The sequence below is a fragment of the Molothrus ater genome, chromosome 1 (genome assembly GCF_012460135.2).
Source record: "Molothrus ater isolate BHLD 08-10-18 breed brown headed cowbird chromosome 1, BPBGC_Mater_1.1, whole genome shotgun sequence".
NCBI lineage: Eukaryota > Metazoa > Chordata > Aves > Passeriformes > Icteridae > Molothrus > Molothrus ater.
In genome coordinates this window covers 54,133,167-54,147,255 of record NC_050478.2, presented here as the reverse complement: position 1 = coordinate 54,147,255, position 14,089 = coordinate 54,133,167, and the positions used below count along the sequence as shown (strand labels likewise).

Below are 14,089 nucleotides of genomic sequence, written 5' to 3'. Positions count from 1 at the left end.
GATTTTTTAATGTTACATTAAGCATGTCTCATTTTGAATATCATACACTATGTAATGCTGCATACTAATAGAGAGTGATAGTGGAGATCTTGGTTAAGAAAATTCTTTAAAACTTTTCATTTACAAATTTATATTTACTGACTCTATTTAGCATCCTCTGTTTTTCAGAACTTTCCAATTAATAAAAGTCTCTTTCTTCCTTCTTGTTTGAACTAAGGGTACTGGATTGCTGGTGGAAAGCTGTGGCATTTGCTTTGTAAATGGCTCCAGTAAAGGCCCATTTCTCCCTCAAGCTGACACAAAGTAGCTGGTGCCAGTTCTTTCATACTTCTCATACCCAGTTAATTTTTCTTGCTCAGAAAAAGCTTCAAAGAGTAAAGGTTCTACACTTTCTTATGTAGAAGGTAGACTTGGCTGCAAGGTCAGAACAGGAGGATTTAGGTGTGACTATGCTGAATAAGCAAATAGTCCTTTGGTGGTTGTGATCAGTGGCGCAGGGTCTAGCTGGAGGCCTGTCACAAGTGGTGTCTCCAAGGTTCAGTCCTGGGCCCAGGATTGTTTTGCTTGTTCATCAGTGACTCAGATGAAGGGACAGATGCCTCCTCAGCAAGTTCACTGGTGACAAAAAGCTCAGAGAAGTGGCTGATACCACAGAGGGCTTGAAAATGGTCTTCAAAAGGGCCTTGAGAGAGATGGAAGAGAAGAACTGGAAGACTGAGAGATGGGCAGAAAGCAGTGCCTGAAATTCAGCCAAGGCAATTGCACAGTCCTACGCCTGGGGAAAAAAAAACCCTGTACCAGCACAGGCTGGGGGCCAAACTGCTGGAAAGCAGCTCTGTGCAGAAGGACCTGTGGGTCCTGGTGAACAACAAGCTGCCCATGAGCCTGCAGTGAGCCCCTGTGGCCAAGGCAGCCAATGGTCTCCTCAGGTGCATTAGGAAGAGCATGGCCAGCAGGTTGGTGGAGGTGATCCTGCCTCTCCACTCAGCCCAGGTGAGGCCACATCGGGAGTGCTGTGTCCAGTTCTGGGCTCCTCAGCAAAAGAATGACATGGAGCTCCTGGAGTGGGTCCATTGGAGGTCAATGGAGAGGAATAAGGGACTGGAACATATCCCTCAAAAGGACAGGCTGCTGGAACTGGGCCTTTTCAGCCTCAAGAGAGATGACTGAGAAGGGATTTCATCAATGTACCTAAGCACCTCAATGGAGGGTGCCAAGAGGATGAAGCCAGGCTCTTGATGGTGCCAAGCAAAAGGACACGAGGCAACGGGAAGAAGTTGATACACAGGAAGTTCCCCCTGAATATGAGGAGTGAGTTCTTTCCTGTGCTGGTGACCAAGCACTGGAAAAATTTGCCCAGGAAGAGTGTTGAGTCTCCTTCACTGCAGATACTCAAAAACCATCTTAACACCATCCTGTGCCATGTGCTCTGAGAAGACCCTGCTTGAGCAGGGAGGTTGGACCAGATGACCCATTGTGGTCCCTTCAAACCCCACCCATTCTGTGATTCTGTGTGATTCTCTGTTTCTGGCAATTTCAAAAGCTTGCTATGCAGATTAAATAATGCTTTGACAATGACAATTTTTAGGAAGGACTTGGAGATCTAACTGGGGGTTATTGTCTTGTACTTGGTTTGATTGTGAAACTGCACATTTTGCCGTAGAGAACACCGGCTCATACTGCAATGATTTTGAATTCTAGACACATGAGGATGTGACAGGTATCAGAAGAAATCATATCTTCCTACTACAAGGTATAGAATGTAGATTCGGGGAGTTGAATAGGGGTTTAGTGTGGTGCAACTTTCTTTTGCTATTTGCAGATTCTGTTTTACAAAAATCTAAAGCTTTACATGAGATTTAGAATCTAGCCAGCTGCCTGACAAGCTGAAATGATTTAGAAAACATTGAGTTTTGTTAAATTAAAATTTAAATTCTATTGTCTGTCTGAAATCTATTACCCAAAATAAAAATACCTACATTGGACTTAGGGATCTAAAATAAATTCTTTTTCTAGTAGAGACTATTTAAATATTGACTCTAGCTTACAGTGATAAGCTCCACTAAAGGGGAGCAGGAGTGTGATCAGCTGCCTTATCTTACCTTCTGAGACCGTCACAATTAAACCTATTCTCTCTGTATTCAACTGGGATTTTCTCTTTACCCTAAAGTATTTTTCACTGTATCTAAACTTTAAACGACTAACTACATTTTATTTAACAGAAGCCTATATTTAGGTTTGAGGGTGTAATTGCAAATCTGCTTTTCACACTGAATTAAGTATGAGAGAACACAGGGTATTTGGACAAACATAAACTTTAGGCATTTATATCTGTAGGGAGTTACTTTATATTTTTGTATATCTGTGTACACATGTATATGTACAAATGTGTGTATGTGTATATACTACAGTTACTTTAAAATCTGTGTACCAGGCTGAATATTTTTGAATGTAATTTTGGACTCTTCTTCAAGCTTTCTGTGTTTGTGTTCCTAGTTATTTCTAAAACATCTGCACTGGGTTGATCCATTGACCATGAAAATAATGTTCAGCCTTTGATTTTTGTTTGGATAAAGAGATCTTTCATTTTTAGCAATAGCTATTTCTCACTTAAGTCTACTTTTTCCTCTGGGAATCTTGTATATTCATAGTTCCTGGGGTGAAACATTTCCAATGACAACAGATTTTGTCCTCACACTAGCTTTGTCCACTCAGAATTCAGATCAAAAGTAGAATTATGTATTTTTTTCTTTTTAATCTATTGTGATGTGTGAAGACTAATTAAACACTCCATACAAGTTCTAATCTTAACCAGAACATCATTAAATAATACCCTTTATTTTGAAACCTGGATGTTACAAAGTGTGAAAAGGAGTTTAAAAATTTTATTTGTGAAACTGCTCTAGAAAAATGCAGATCTTGTTGCCTGTCACCTTTCCTGAATTTAGTGTTTGAGGGATGGATGTTTGTCCTTACCAGAAGAGCATTTCAAAGTGTTGTATAGTTGTTCTGTCTACATACTAAATGTTTAATTTTCAGATGTTTGCTGTTTATGAAAACATTTGTGTGAGTAGATGTGTTGAGATGTCTTTTCTTTGTTAGTAATTGAGGCCAGTACGTAGTTTCTCACTTACTTCAATATGCTTTTCACTATTCAATTAAAGTTGTTTTGAGTACTTTTTTTTATTGAGCAAGATTTTGTTTTTGAAGTGGCCCCACACACTTAACTGGTTTTAATTCTACAGTTCATTCCAATGAGATATTGGTATATGCCTAGTTAGAGCTCTTTGGAACATTTTTGGGTGGATCCAGTATATTTTATTTGCTAGTCCTCTTACATTTAAAGACATTGTTCTTTGCTGTAAACTTTAAGAATGTAAATATGAAAGAAAATACCATGAGTTCTCTTTGGGATCTCAAAGTCGGCTGCTGTCAGATTTCAAATAAAACTGGTTAAACTGGTAGATTTTTTCTTCTCTCTTGTGAGTAGTGACACAGATTTGACCATAAGAAAAGTGTTGATTTTTTTCTTGCAAAATTTTTGTTTTGAAGCTACACTGATTAATCAGTGAATTGGCTGTAGTATTTGATACTTGCTGTGACACTGAGTGTAGAAGTTGAGCTCCTCCACAGCTTTGCATGACATGGATTTCATGTCTCCAGAAAAAGATCAGGCAATTGAGATAGTTTGTAGTATAATGGAAAAATGTGTGTAGTAAGTGGATATTGTTTTGCTTAGTATGATTTATCAATTGAAGTAAGAAGGTGCCTGAACTCGTTTTCAGTCATCACAATCCTCTTGTAATATACATTAGGAGTAATTTATGAATTATGCACATAACAGTATCAGTCCAAGTGGATGAACTGAGGATGAACTCAATGAAAAATGATTTTTAGTTGTGTGCTTTTATTCACAAACCCAATGTTTAGACTGTCATGCCTACTGAACAGACTGTCTGAATATAGAGATTTTTCCAGGCAAATTATGGAAAGTAATCTAGATGATTCAGGAATTTTTTACCTTGCAGTGTATGTTGATATAATGTAATTCTAATACTGTGCTCACAGGTAAGAATTAAACAGAAATGTTTTAAAACTAAAGTTAGATTAGGAATCTTGTCTTTGACAAATATCTTGTAACTGCTCCAAGGGATTTCTCTTAGAGATATCAGAAAAAGAAGCACTTAAATAGCTTTGAATGTGCTTCCTCTTAAATCTACACTTAAATCTCATTATTGAGGGCTCTGCCACTATTAGAACTAATAGAAACCATCAGTGAAATATGTTGCTCCTTCCGTGTTAACTTCTATCCTCTGTGATGGTGGTTACTGGTTACAGTGACCTCCTCAGCTGCTTGTGCAAGACCTCCTCAATTGGAAGATTTTATGGTTGTTATTGGAAGAACATGATGACTATAGCAAAGAGATAAGACAGCATCCTTCTGTCTACAGCTGTTTGTTTTAAGTTAATTATACAACTGAACAAAACTATATTTAGGTAGTTCAGTAAAAGTTCTCAGTATTTTGGACTTCATTGATGCCAACTCTTGGCAAACAGATTGTATGTACTTGCTAAGGCCTTGCCATCTTTTGTAAACAATGCTTGTTTTGAAGGTAACTCTGTTTAGATATGGAATAAAGTAACAGAAATGAGAGGGGAGCATTTAATGTGTCAAAACCATAGTATCATGATTTTAGTGTTGTTTGAAGTATTCGAGGTATCCTTATGGCAGAGTGAAGATAACACAGGCAAGATGGGCCCTGTTGGACAGCAATTGTAGGCCTGTAGAGACACTGTAGATTCTCTGAAATAACATCTGAGTCCAACATCAGCTGACACAGTGAATTACATAGGAAATTTTATCCAAAAGGAATGAAACATAGCAGGGATACAAGTCTGTCTAGAATTAAGATCAAACACATCCTCAACCCACAGAGGATAAATCCAACTTTACTCTTAGAAATGTGAAGGAATAAAGAGAATACAATAGTGTTCATTGGTTGTACAGGCTGGACAGCTTGTTAACAAAAGCTGAGGAGCAATAATAGCTTAAGTTCTACTTGTTCTTGATTGAATTACTAGTTGTTCTCTTTCTCTTTTAGGTTATGGTCAGACTGGTCCAGTGGTTCAAAGAGGTGGATATGACTCCATTGCTGCTGCTGTTTCTGGTCTCATGCATATCACAGGGCATGAGGTATAGTGCACAACTTACAAATTTCATAGAATCTTTGTGCCATGTCCCAAAACTGGCTGCTGCATGGAACAAGTCAGCCTGCTGGTAACACATCTGTTACGCAAACCCTCCTGAGTCCAGCAAGAGGTGTCATCTCTGGGAATCTAAGAAAATAATAGTACTTGTATACTTCAGCTATGTCACTCCAGGCTTGTAAAGAAAAATGCTCAAGAAACAGAAAATTAAAGAAAAAAAGAAAAATCCTAAATCTCCAGTGAATAAATTGGCAATGTATGCTAACCTGTTAATGGTCACTTGTAGTCACTTCTAGAGCTGTAGTAGACACATTGTTGACAGATGGATGATAGAACCATATCTACAAGTGTGAAGTCTCACTGATGCTTGGATATTGATATTCCCTATGTAAAAATGGGAATTGTGAAGCTATCTAGATAGAATATCTGACAAAATAGATAAGATATCTGACAAAAGCTGGGTGTTTTTCAATCATTCTGCCTACAAATGGGCAGAAAGATGCCATGCATTTCTAGAAAAGCTTTATGTGCTACCTATTCCCACTGACATCCAAGATCTTTGTTAGCTGTGGCAGTGCAGGACGCATATTAGTAATTTAGTATCTGAATTCTAGAGGTACAGAGAACATGTGTCTTCACCTCAGAAAAATGCTGGTCAAATAAACACTTAATTAAGCTGTCTTGAATCACCTACAGATGCAGGGAATGTGGTCCTCAAATGTCCCTTTTCAAGTGAGGTAGTGTTAGAAGTCTGTTCTATGCATTATAAATGCCAGATACTGTTCTAGTTTGGAGGTGCTCCTCGTACTCTGGAAGCAGTAGTGCAGATCTTGTGAGTACAATACTTGCATGTTCTAGATAAACAAGGAATTAATAAAGTTTCTGAACTAAGTGTCAGCTGTTCATGTTTGAGTATGTTGTTGAAAGCTAACCACATGATCTGGACACAACTCTATTGTAGGGTTGATATTCTGCCAATAGACTTGTTTTCTACTGAGAACAATGGCAAACATCAGAAGTTTGTACTTCTGGCAAGTATTGTTACCAGAGTTGTCCTTTTTATTAGGGAAAAAGCCAAAATTGAGCATTTTTTGACTGAGTAAGCTGAAACATCTTGTGCCTAGTTTCCTGAGGCTGTCTATTTCTGTTGTGTTACTGGTATGTACTCATAGGATGTTCCATCTCAGAACATGAGAAGACATGAAATTGAGTGCTGTCCTTGCAGGCACTTCTCTTCAAATATATCATGTACATGTGCACTAAGCAATGACTGATCACAGTAACTGCAGTGTAAGTAAATTTAACATTGTGTCTGTAGAATGGAGGTTAATACTTCCAGTACAATGCCAGAAACTTCATGCACACCTCAAAATATACCAATCAAAATGGGAAGGGTATGCAAACTGTTAGAAAGGGGCAGATGTTGTTAGTACAACATGAATAAAGAAAGGTAGATAGAAAGACAGGAGAAAACACAGGACTTTTGTACTGCTTTTCAATAATATGTGAATGCCAGAACAAATAACTGTTATACTGAACAATTGTATATTATTCAGTATATTGAAAAGTTATATTATGAAAATAATAGTCCTCAGTGGCTGTCATGAAGATAGATTTTATAAAAAGATTGTGTTAAGGTCTACACTGGAAAACCAGATGTTAGCATCACCTCACCAAGCTGTGAGGTAATGTAATTGTAGGAATCATTTAGCCACTGTCAGTAACAGCTTTGTCTGTTCACTGGGGGCTTCTAAGAGTTCATTCAAACTTAGTCACTCTTTTGCATGATTAAAATGAGAGTGCAAAAATTTGCTTGTTTTTCTTTATTTGAAGTTGTTTATGTGGCATTTCCTCAATTTCTCAAAACCATTTTTTGATGTATAGATGGACAGTATTGTTTCAAAGACTTAAGTAGTCAATGACTCCAAAAAAATAAATGTGCTTTTTGTTGTTGTAGTGAAAACTTATCCAAGTGGCTGTAAAATCATATGCTTGTTGGAAAATAACTTCAAAATAGTGAGGTATTATTAATAGTAAAATCTTCCTTTTTTTTTAAACATTTATGTTCATGTGACAGAATTGTGTTTAAAATTTCACAAAACTAAGTCTGAACAAAAGTAGAAAACCTTGTTTCAGTCAACATGTAGAAAGTGGCCAAAGAAAAAGAGGAAAAAAGAAAACATAATTTCATGTTTTTTTTTTTTAATAAAGCTTAAATTATTTGTAGACTAGATAATGTGGAATTAGTGTGCTAAAACTAATAAGTTCATTTGAATGGGTACACTAGGGTCTGATTTTTTTTTTAGAATAAAATAGAAAATGCCACTCTTATAAACTGGAAATGAAAAAAAAAGGAAAAGTTATAACAGATGATGTTGGTTTTTTATTTAGTTGCAGGAGCTATCGATAATCAGTATAACATCGTCAGTGCAAGAGTGCTCTTTGGAAACATCCCTTTGGTAAACAAACCATTGAATGCTCTTGCAGGACGGTCTTAGAAGCATCAGCTGATGTAGCATACAAATTGAATGAATCTGAGCAAGCAGTAAAAAAGCATCCACATACATGACTGAGGTGTTGAATGTTGAGGTATACATATTTACATCGATGTATAAATATTTACAGTTCCTTAGAAAGAATTTAATAATAGGATACTAAAATTTTGTCCTGTATCTGACACATACAAAAATGTATAATCCAATAGCAGTATATATTCCTGCCTATAAAAAAAAAAATGAACAGCTTGCACTTTTTTTGTTTATCTTTTTTTTCCTGGCATCACTTAATGGTAATAACTTTGAAATGCTTCTGAGTGATATTCTGAACCTTGAAATCAAGCTATAACTTCTGCAACATTGCAAAAATATTGGGACAAACAACTGCATTTGTGCTAGTCTTGTTTTTGCACAGTAGAATAGTGTCTTTAAATCATGGTTTTGTATACAGTAACCTGCAAGCTCTTACACATGTACTTGATTACTTGTGTATTAAAAGTTACCACATCTGTGAAATTTGAAATTCTATTTGAAATTTCTATGACTCATCAAAACAATAACTTGAAATTAATTAAATAAGGTCCAATTTGGTTACAAATCCCCTTCCATCTCCTAGTGGATTATTACATCAATTACTTCAATACTTGAAGTACCTTTATAGTGGTGTATTCTTTTTTGAGGAAAAAACATTTTTGTTTTACTGAATATGAGACAGCATTTAATCTGCAATCCAGAGATGCCATTCATTCTTCAGTTTAGTACCAAACAAAGTGTTACAAAAGAGTACACATGGTATATATAGCTGAGAGCTGTTGAAAAATACAACCATTGCTGGTTCATATTAGCTTCAGCAATTATTTCACATCTGTAAAACTACTGGACTTAAAATGCCTTTCTTAAACATGTAATTTCAAACCAATTTTCATTTTAAATGGACGATTTTTGTATTACTGATGTAAGTTTGGGAAGGGAAATGATGTCAAAGGGCAAAAAAAAATACCTCAGGAAAGAAAGCTTCTAAAACATGTTGTGACTATGTCTGGCTGAGAATATGTTGACAAATTGTAAGGAATTTAGCAAACAGCAAAAATTAGGAATAAAAATGTAAACTATAAGATTGAGCAATAGCAAAGCACAGTGATTTAAAAACAAAAGGTCTGCTTAACTGGTATGAATCTTTATCCTTTCAAATGAGGAAAGGGCAACTCCTGATGTTGCACCTAATTTAGAGTTCAAGCCAGCCCTTGAGGCTGGATGGCAGCTTTGTTTGCTTAAGACACATTCTCCCTGGCTAGTGCTACATTTGCTCTTCCTACCAGAACAATGAAATCATTTTTGTCTGGCAGAGGTCGTGGTGTTTGTCACTTTTGAAATAACTTGCTTGAATAAAAGATACTGTATAGATCCTTACTTTGCCCAGGTAAATGGTATAATGTTAACTATACAAAGTACTGTTGTGCTAGCAGAAGCTCTGTCCAAAGGAAGGTTATTTCTCTGTGTGTTTAGCCTTATCCTTCATATAAAGCAGCTTCACATCCCTTGTTCTGCAGGATAGTGATAAAGCCTGAATGAATCCATTCCACAGTACTTACACCTGTGTGTCCTGCCACAAAAGACTGGTTTATGGCACAGGAGCTGATTGAAGCTGATTAAATGGTGAGACATGGCAGCTCATCATGAGTCTTGGTAGGAAGACCAAGGATGGCTAGAAATTGTGTGGACTGGTTCAGAATTATAGGTTATGGAGTGTTAGGATAAAATAAAGCCAACATGTTAAAAATAACATAGCAATGTAGTGCTAGTAGTTTGTAGGAGCGTTCTCTAAGGGGAAATTGTGAAAGTATTTTTAGAAATAAAGGTGAACTTTTTACTGAGGCAAAGGAAGTGTTTGCTTTTAAACATTAGATAGTTTAGTACTTGATGAGGAAGGTTCTGGAGTTCATTTATAACAACCTATTAAAATAATCCCAATTTTTTCATCTTCAAAATGTAGTGTTCTCCTTAAAAGGTGAAATTAATGACATTCTGAAAACAGCGGGCAGTGTTTTCAAACTAAGAATGTTGCAGCACATCTGTTTGTAAAATCTAGTCCTTTTTGTTTCTTCTCAACCCAGTGAATGTAATGAAGTGCCTATAATAAAGAAAGAGCAATTTAAACAAGCTGATTAGTTGCAGCAGATAATATGAGGGGTTTTTTTGTTTTGGTTGGGTGTTTTTGTATGTGTGTGTTTCTTTTTGCTGTATGGGGTTTTTTTCTTTGATTGTTGGTTTTATTTTTTATTTTATTTCTTTGTGGTAGCTCTGAGGAGCATAAACCTTCTCATGGGCAAATTAGTTTTCTCAGTAGGCTTGTGCATATGAAAGTGAAGAATGAACTTTCCTAGTTTTCCCCAGAGTTGGGTACAATGAGAGTGGTAAATAGCTGGAACCTTTGAATTGTGTTTTCCATTGGGAAGCTGAAGTAGCTTAGTGTAGCATCTGGGGAAGGAAGAAATAAGAGATTATTCAAAACAGTACTACTTCCTAAAGCAGCATTCACCTTAGTATTGTGTAGTTTATATATTATCCTATGGATATCTAGGCTATAGATAATCACAGACTAATCCTTACTGCAGTTTGGATAAGAGTAACTAATTTTTTCCCAATTTTGCTATATTTTATACAGATTTTGTAATTTTTAGTCAATTTCATGACAAACAGTTATTATTTATCAATTGTAATGATTTTAAGTTGTCTTATGGTAGGCTTACTTGGGTGCCAGAACTCTGGAAGCATCTCATTAGCTTTGTGCTGCTATTTTTCTTCACAGTTTGAAAACTTAAAAAAAAACCCAAACAAACAAGAAGTAAGACTTCAAAATAAGGAGCTGATGTGGTAATCTGATCATCTGACCTCAAACTTTTCAGAGTAGGAAATGGAGAATATTTCAGAAGAAGCACTACAATAAAAGCCTAGCTGGGCTGAAATTAGTAGTTCATTTTGCCATTGATTTCAGAGGGGACATATATCATGCCAATGATTACAGAAGTTCTGAAACACATGATGTTACATGAAGATTCTTCCCTTGAACTAGAAAAGAGATGACATACAGAAAAAGGATATTTGAACAAACAACTTTTCAGTGACTTCACTCAGAAGGTTATGAATTTGCATGTATTTGCATGTGTAATATTTACAAGTGTAAACTAAAATTTGTGTTTGTTTTCTTACTAGAAGCCTGGAGTGTGTATAGTGGAAAATACAAAACTGAGCTTTCACTTGGGGAGGGACTGCAGATGAGAGAAATAAAGGGAATGAGAAGAGTGAAGCAATATGGTTCTGCCTTTTAAACAGACAGGCAGCTGTGTCAGGCCTTTAGCTTCTGGACATAATAAAATTCAGTCTTCACTAGCTTCTCTTATCTCTAACATTATCTCTTTTCTTTTTGCATTGGTGAGTTGAAGCATTGTGTTATCAGGGACAAAAAGTGGCATAATAAATCCTTCATGATGTCAGTATGTGGCATCACAAAGTGGCAGTTTTGTGTACATGCTGCAAGAGTACCTGGTTTTCAGTGGTAGTTTTTATACATCAGGTCACTCAAAGATACTAATTTCTTGCACTAGCTGCAACTGAGTGCAATCATCCAACCAATTCCTTATCTACCAAGTGCCTGGTTTAGAGACAAGTATGTCATGTGGGACGGTGTCAAATGCTTTGCATGGAACCAAGTAGGTGACATCAGTCACTCTTCCCAGACCTACTAATACTGCTGTAACCTTTCATAGAAGGCCACTATATTTGTCAGGCACAATTTGCTCATAGTGAAGCCACGTTGACTGTCACAAATCATTGCTTATTTTCCATGTGCCTTAGAATAGCGTCCAGGAGAATCTGCTCCATAAGCCTGCTGGATAGGAAGAGGAGACTGGTGGGCCCATAGTCCCCTGCCTCTTCTTTTTTCCCTTTTAAAATATGGGGGTTATGTGTCCCTTTTGCCAGTCAGTTTGAACTTCCTAGGACTACCATGACTTCTCAAATATGATAGATAGTGTCTTAGCCATTCCCACTCCCAAATCCCTTGGTCCTGCAGATGTATGTCATGAAGTCTAATGGGCTTATGCGCTTTCAGGTTCCCTAGATGGTCTTGAACCTGATATTTTCCTACAGCACGTGGTTCTATGTTGTTGTCTCTCCAACAGATATTGGGGTGGTTGAAGCCCCCCATGAGGACCAGGGCTTGTGAATGTGAGGCCACTGCGATCTGTCTGTTGTGGGCCCCAGCCACTCCGTCTCCATGGATGGGTGTGCATAGCAGGATTATGTTAGCTGCAATTGCCCTCCCTGTGCTCTCAGTCAGCTCTTCATCCACCCCCAGTGAAACTCCAGCTGGTTATTGACATAGATGGAAACACTGCCTCCTTGTCTCCTTTCCCTGTCTTTCCTAAAAAGCCTATATCCCTCCATTCCAACACTCCAGTCACAGGAGTCATCCCACCGTGTCCCTGTCATGCCAATAAGATCCCAGCTCTGCACAATTGTATTGTCTCTGCTTGTTTCCCTGCTTTTAATTTTTTCTTTGTTTATTGTTTTGTTTGTTTGCCTTGTTTCATTTTGGGGTGTTTTCTTTTTCTTTAGGATGGTGAGCCAGTTAGACCAGGAGTAGCAATGACAGACCTTGCTACTGGGTTGTATACATATGGAGCAATTATGGCTGGTTTACTTCAGAGGTATAAGACAGGAAAAGGACTACACATTGACTGCAATCTCCTGTCAACTCAGGTAGAGTTGTAAAAAAATTGCTTTTTGTTGTATAGATGTTTGAACCTAAGAATACCATTTGCACGTAAATTAAAGTGCATTAGTTAGTATAACTAATGACAACACTAATAATGACATTAGTGATCATTCTCTTAACTTGCCACTCTGGTAGTGACCATTTTATATGACATGGTTATTGTTACTACTGCACTAAGTTTGGTTTTCACTTTTTGCAAAGGACTGCCATGTTCTGTGAAAGCACAGGTTAATCAAGGTTTATGATATCACTGAGAATGTAACAGTTGTAAGTGAGTAATTGGAGACAGACAAGCCTAAGTGGTGAAACCAATGTTGAAAGGAAGGCTTTGGCACTAGGTCACGTTACTTCTAGAGTGACTGAATAACTTGTGCAAAATCATCCAGAATGTTAAAATATCACCCAAGTTTCAAAGTAATGTAATCCAGGAGGTCTGCCTTTTGGCTCTGGGAGTTAAAAGAATGAAGTAAGGTTGAAGATGCAGCATTTTTCCTAGGCATTAAAGGCAAAGTTGTTTTGTTCATGAAAGATATAGCATGTACTACACATAATGAGACCTTTAACTTTCTTCTTTGAATATTTGAACACCACTGGTGCAATGATTTATCATTTCTAAAAAGCAAGTGGCATTGATATGAGCTGCATATGATCAGATAATATGTTGTCTTGCTGATGTAGGTACTTGCTGGTACAAACTGAGCACATGGTACAGAGGAAATTTTGTTTTTGTTTTAAAAATGTCAAAATTGTATTTAGTCCTAATTGAAGAACCTACAGTGCTCCATTGTTTTCATCCTTATTTAATTGTATTTTTCTTCGTGTTATAGCTGTCAGTACACTTGAGAAATGACAGTGGCCATTGTGCTAAAAGTTGGCCCAGGTGTGAGCAAGAGGTTGAACACCTATATCATTGTATGGTTACAATGATTGAGACTAATGATTGAGTTTCTCTACTTTTAGTGCCTACTGCTTTTGTCTGAATAGCTATGGAAATCAGAAAGGAGGGGAAATCCTTGCTTAAATCAATAAAGAACTTCTCATTTATTTCGGAACAAATGTTTGTAAGAACTGAACTTAAATATACTTACATATATTTGCAAATGTTGTATCTGTATTGAAAAATGTTTAGGGAAAAAACAGTTCAGAAAAATATTTTAAATGTATATTAAATGCTTATTAAATATTTTGTAAATATATGATATAGGGGAGTTTTATGTTTAAGGTATTGTAGTGTTATATATTATGGCAGCTGCTCCTTGATTTTTTTAATTTCTAATTTTAGAAAAATACTTTTGATAATTTTTATTGATTTCCAGAGTAATTCTGGGAGGGGTGTGTGCATGTAATTCCTTGTTCCACTGGTTTTTAGCTTTTTTTTTTTTTTTTTAATGAAGTCTTCTTGATTATTGTTCAATATTTTATCAAATGCTGAAAGCAAGAAGAGTTGAAGTTATGTGTTTCTAACTTCAACTCACTTATTTTGTTACCTTATTTGTCTTTTTAATATTTTTCCTTGATTAGTGTAGATTTGTCCATGCACAGAAATGTTCTTATATTGCAAAATTTCCACCTGAACTTCCACATCATCATCCTTTAGGCCACTCCTTTA

At 36.6% G+C, this 14,089-nt stretch overlaps 1 protein-coding gene across 1 annotated transcript in view; it reads left to right on the top strand.

The window, feature by feature from the left end:
* The window catches only part of SUGCT (succinyl-CoA:glutarate-CoA transferase), a 315,160-nt gene that overhangs the window by 34,131 nt on the left and 266,940 nt on the right, over positions 1 to 14,089 (top strand). Inside the window, exons 7-8 of the mRNA XM_036379282.1 lie at positions 5,103 to 5,194; positions 12,321 to 12,464. Coding sequence (XP_036235175.1) covers positions 5,103 to 5,194; positions 12,321 to 12,464 — 236 coding nt within the window. The remainder of the gene's footprint in view (positions 1 to 5,102; positions 5,195 to 12,320; positions 12,465 to 14,089) is intronic.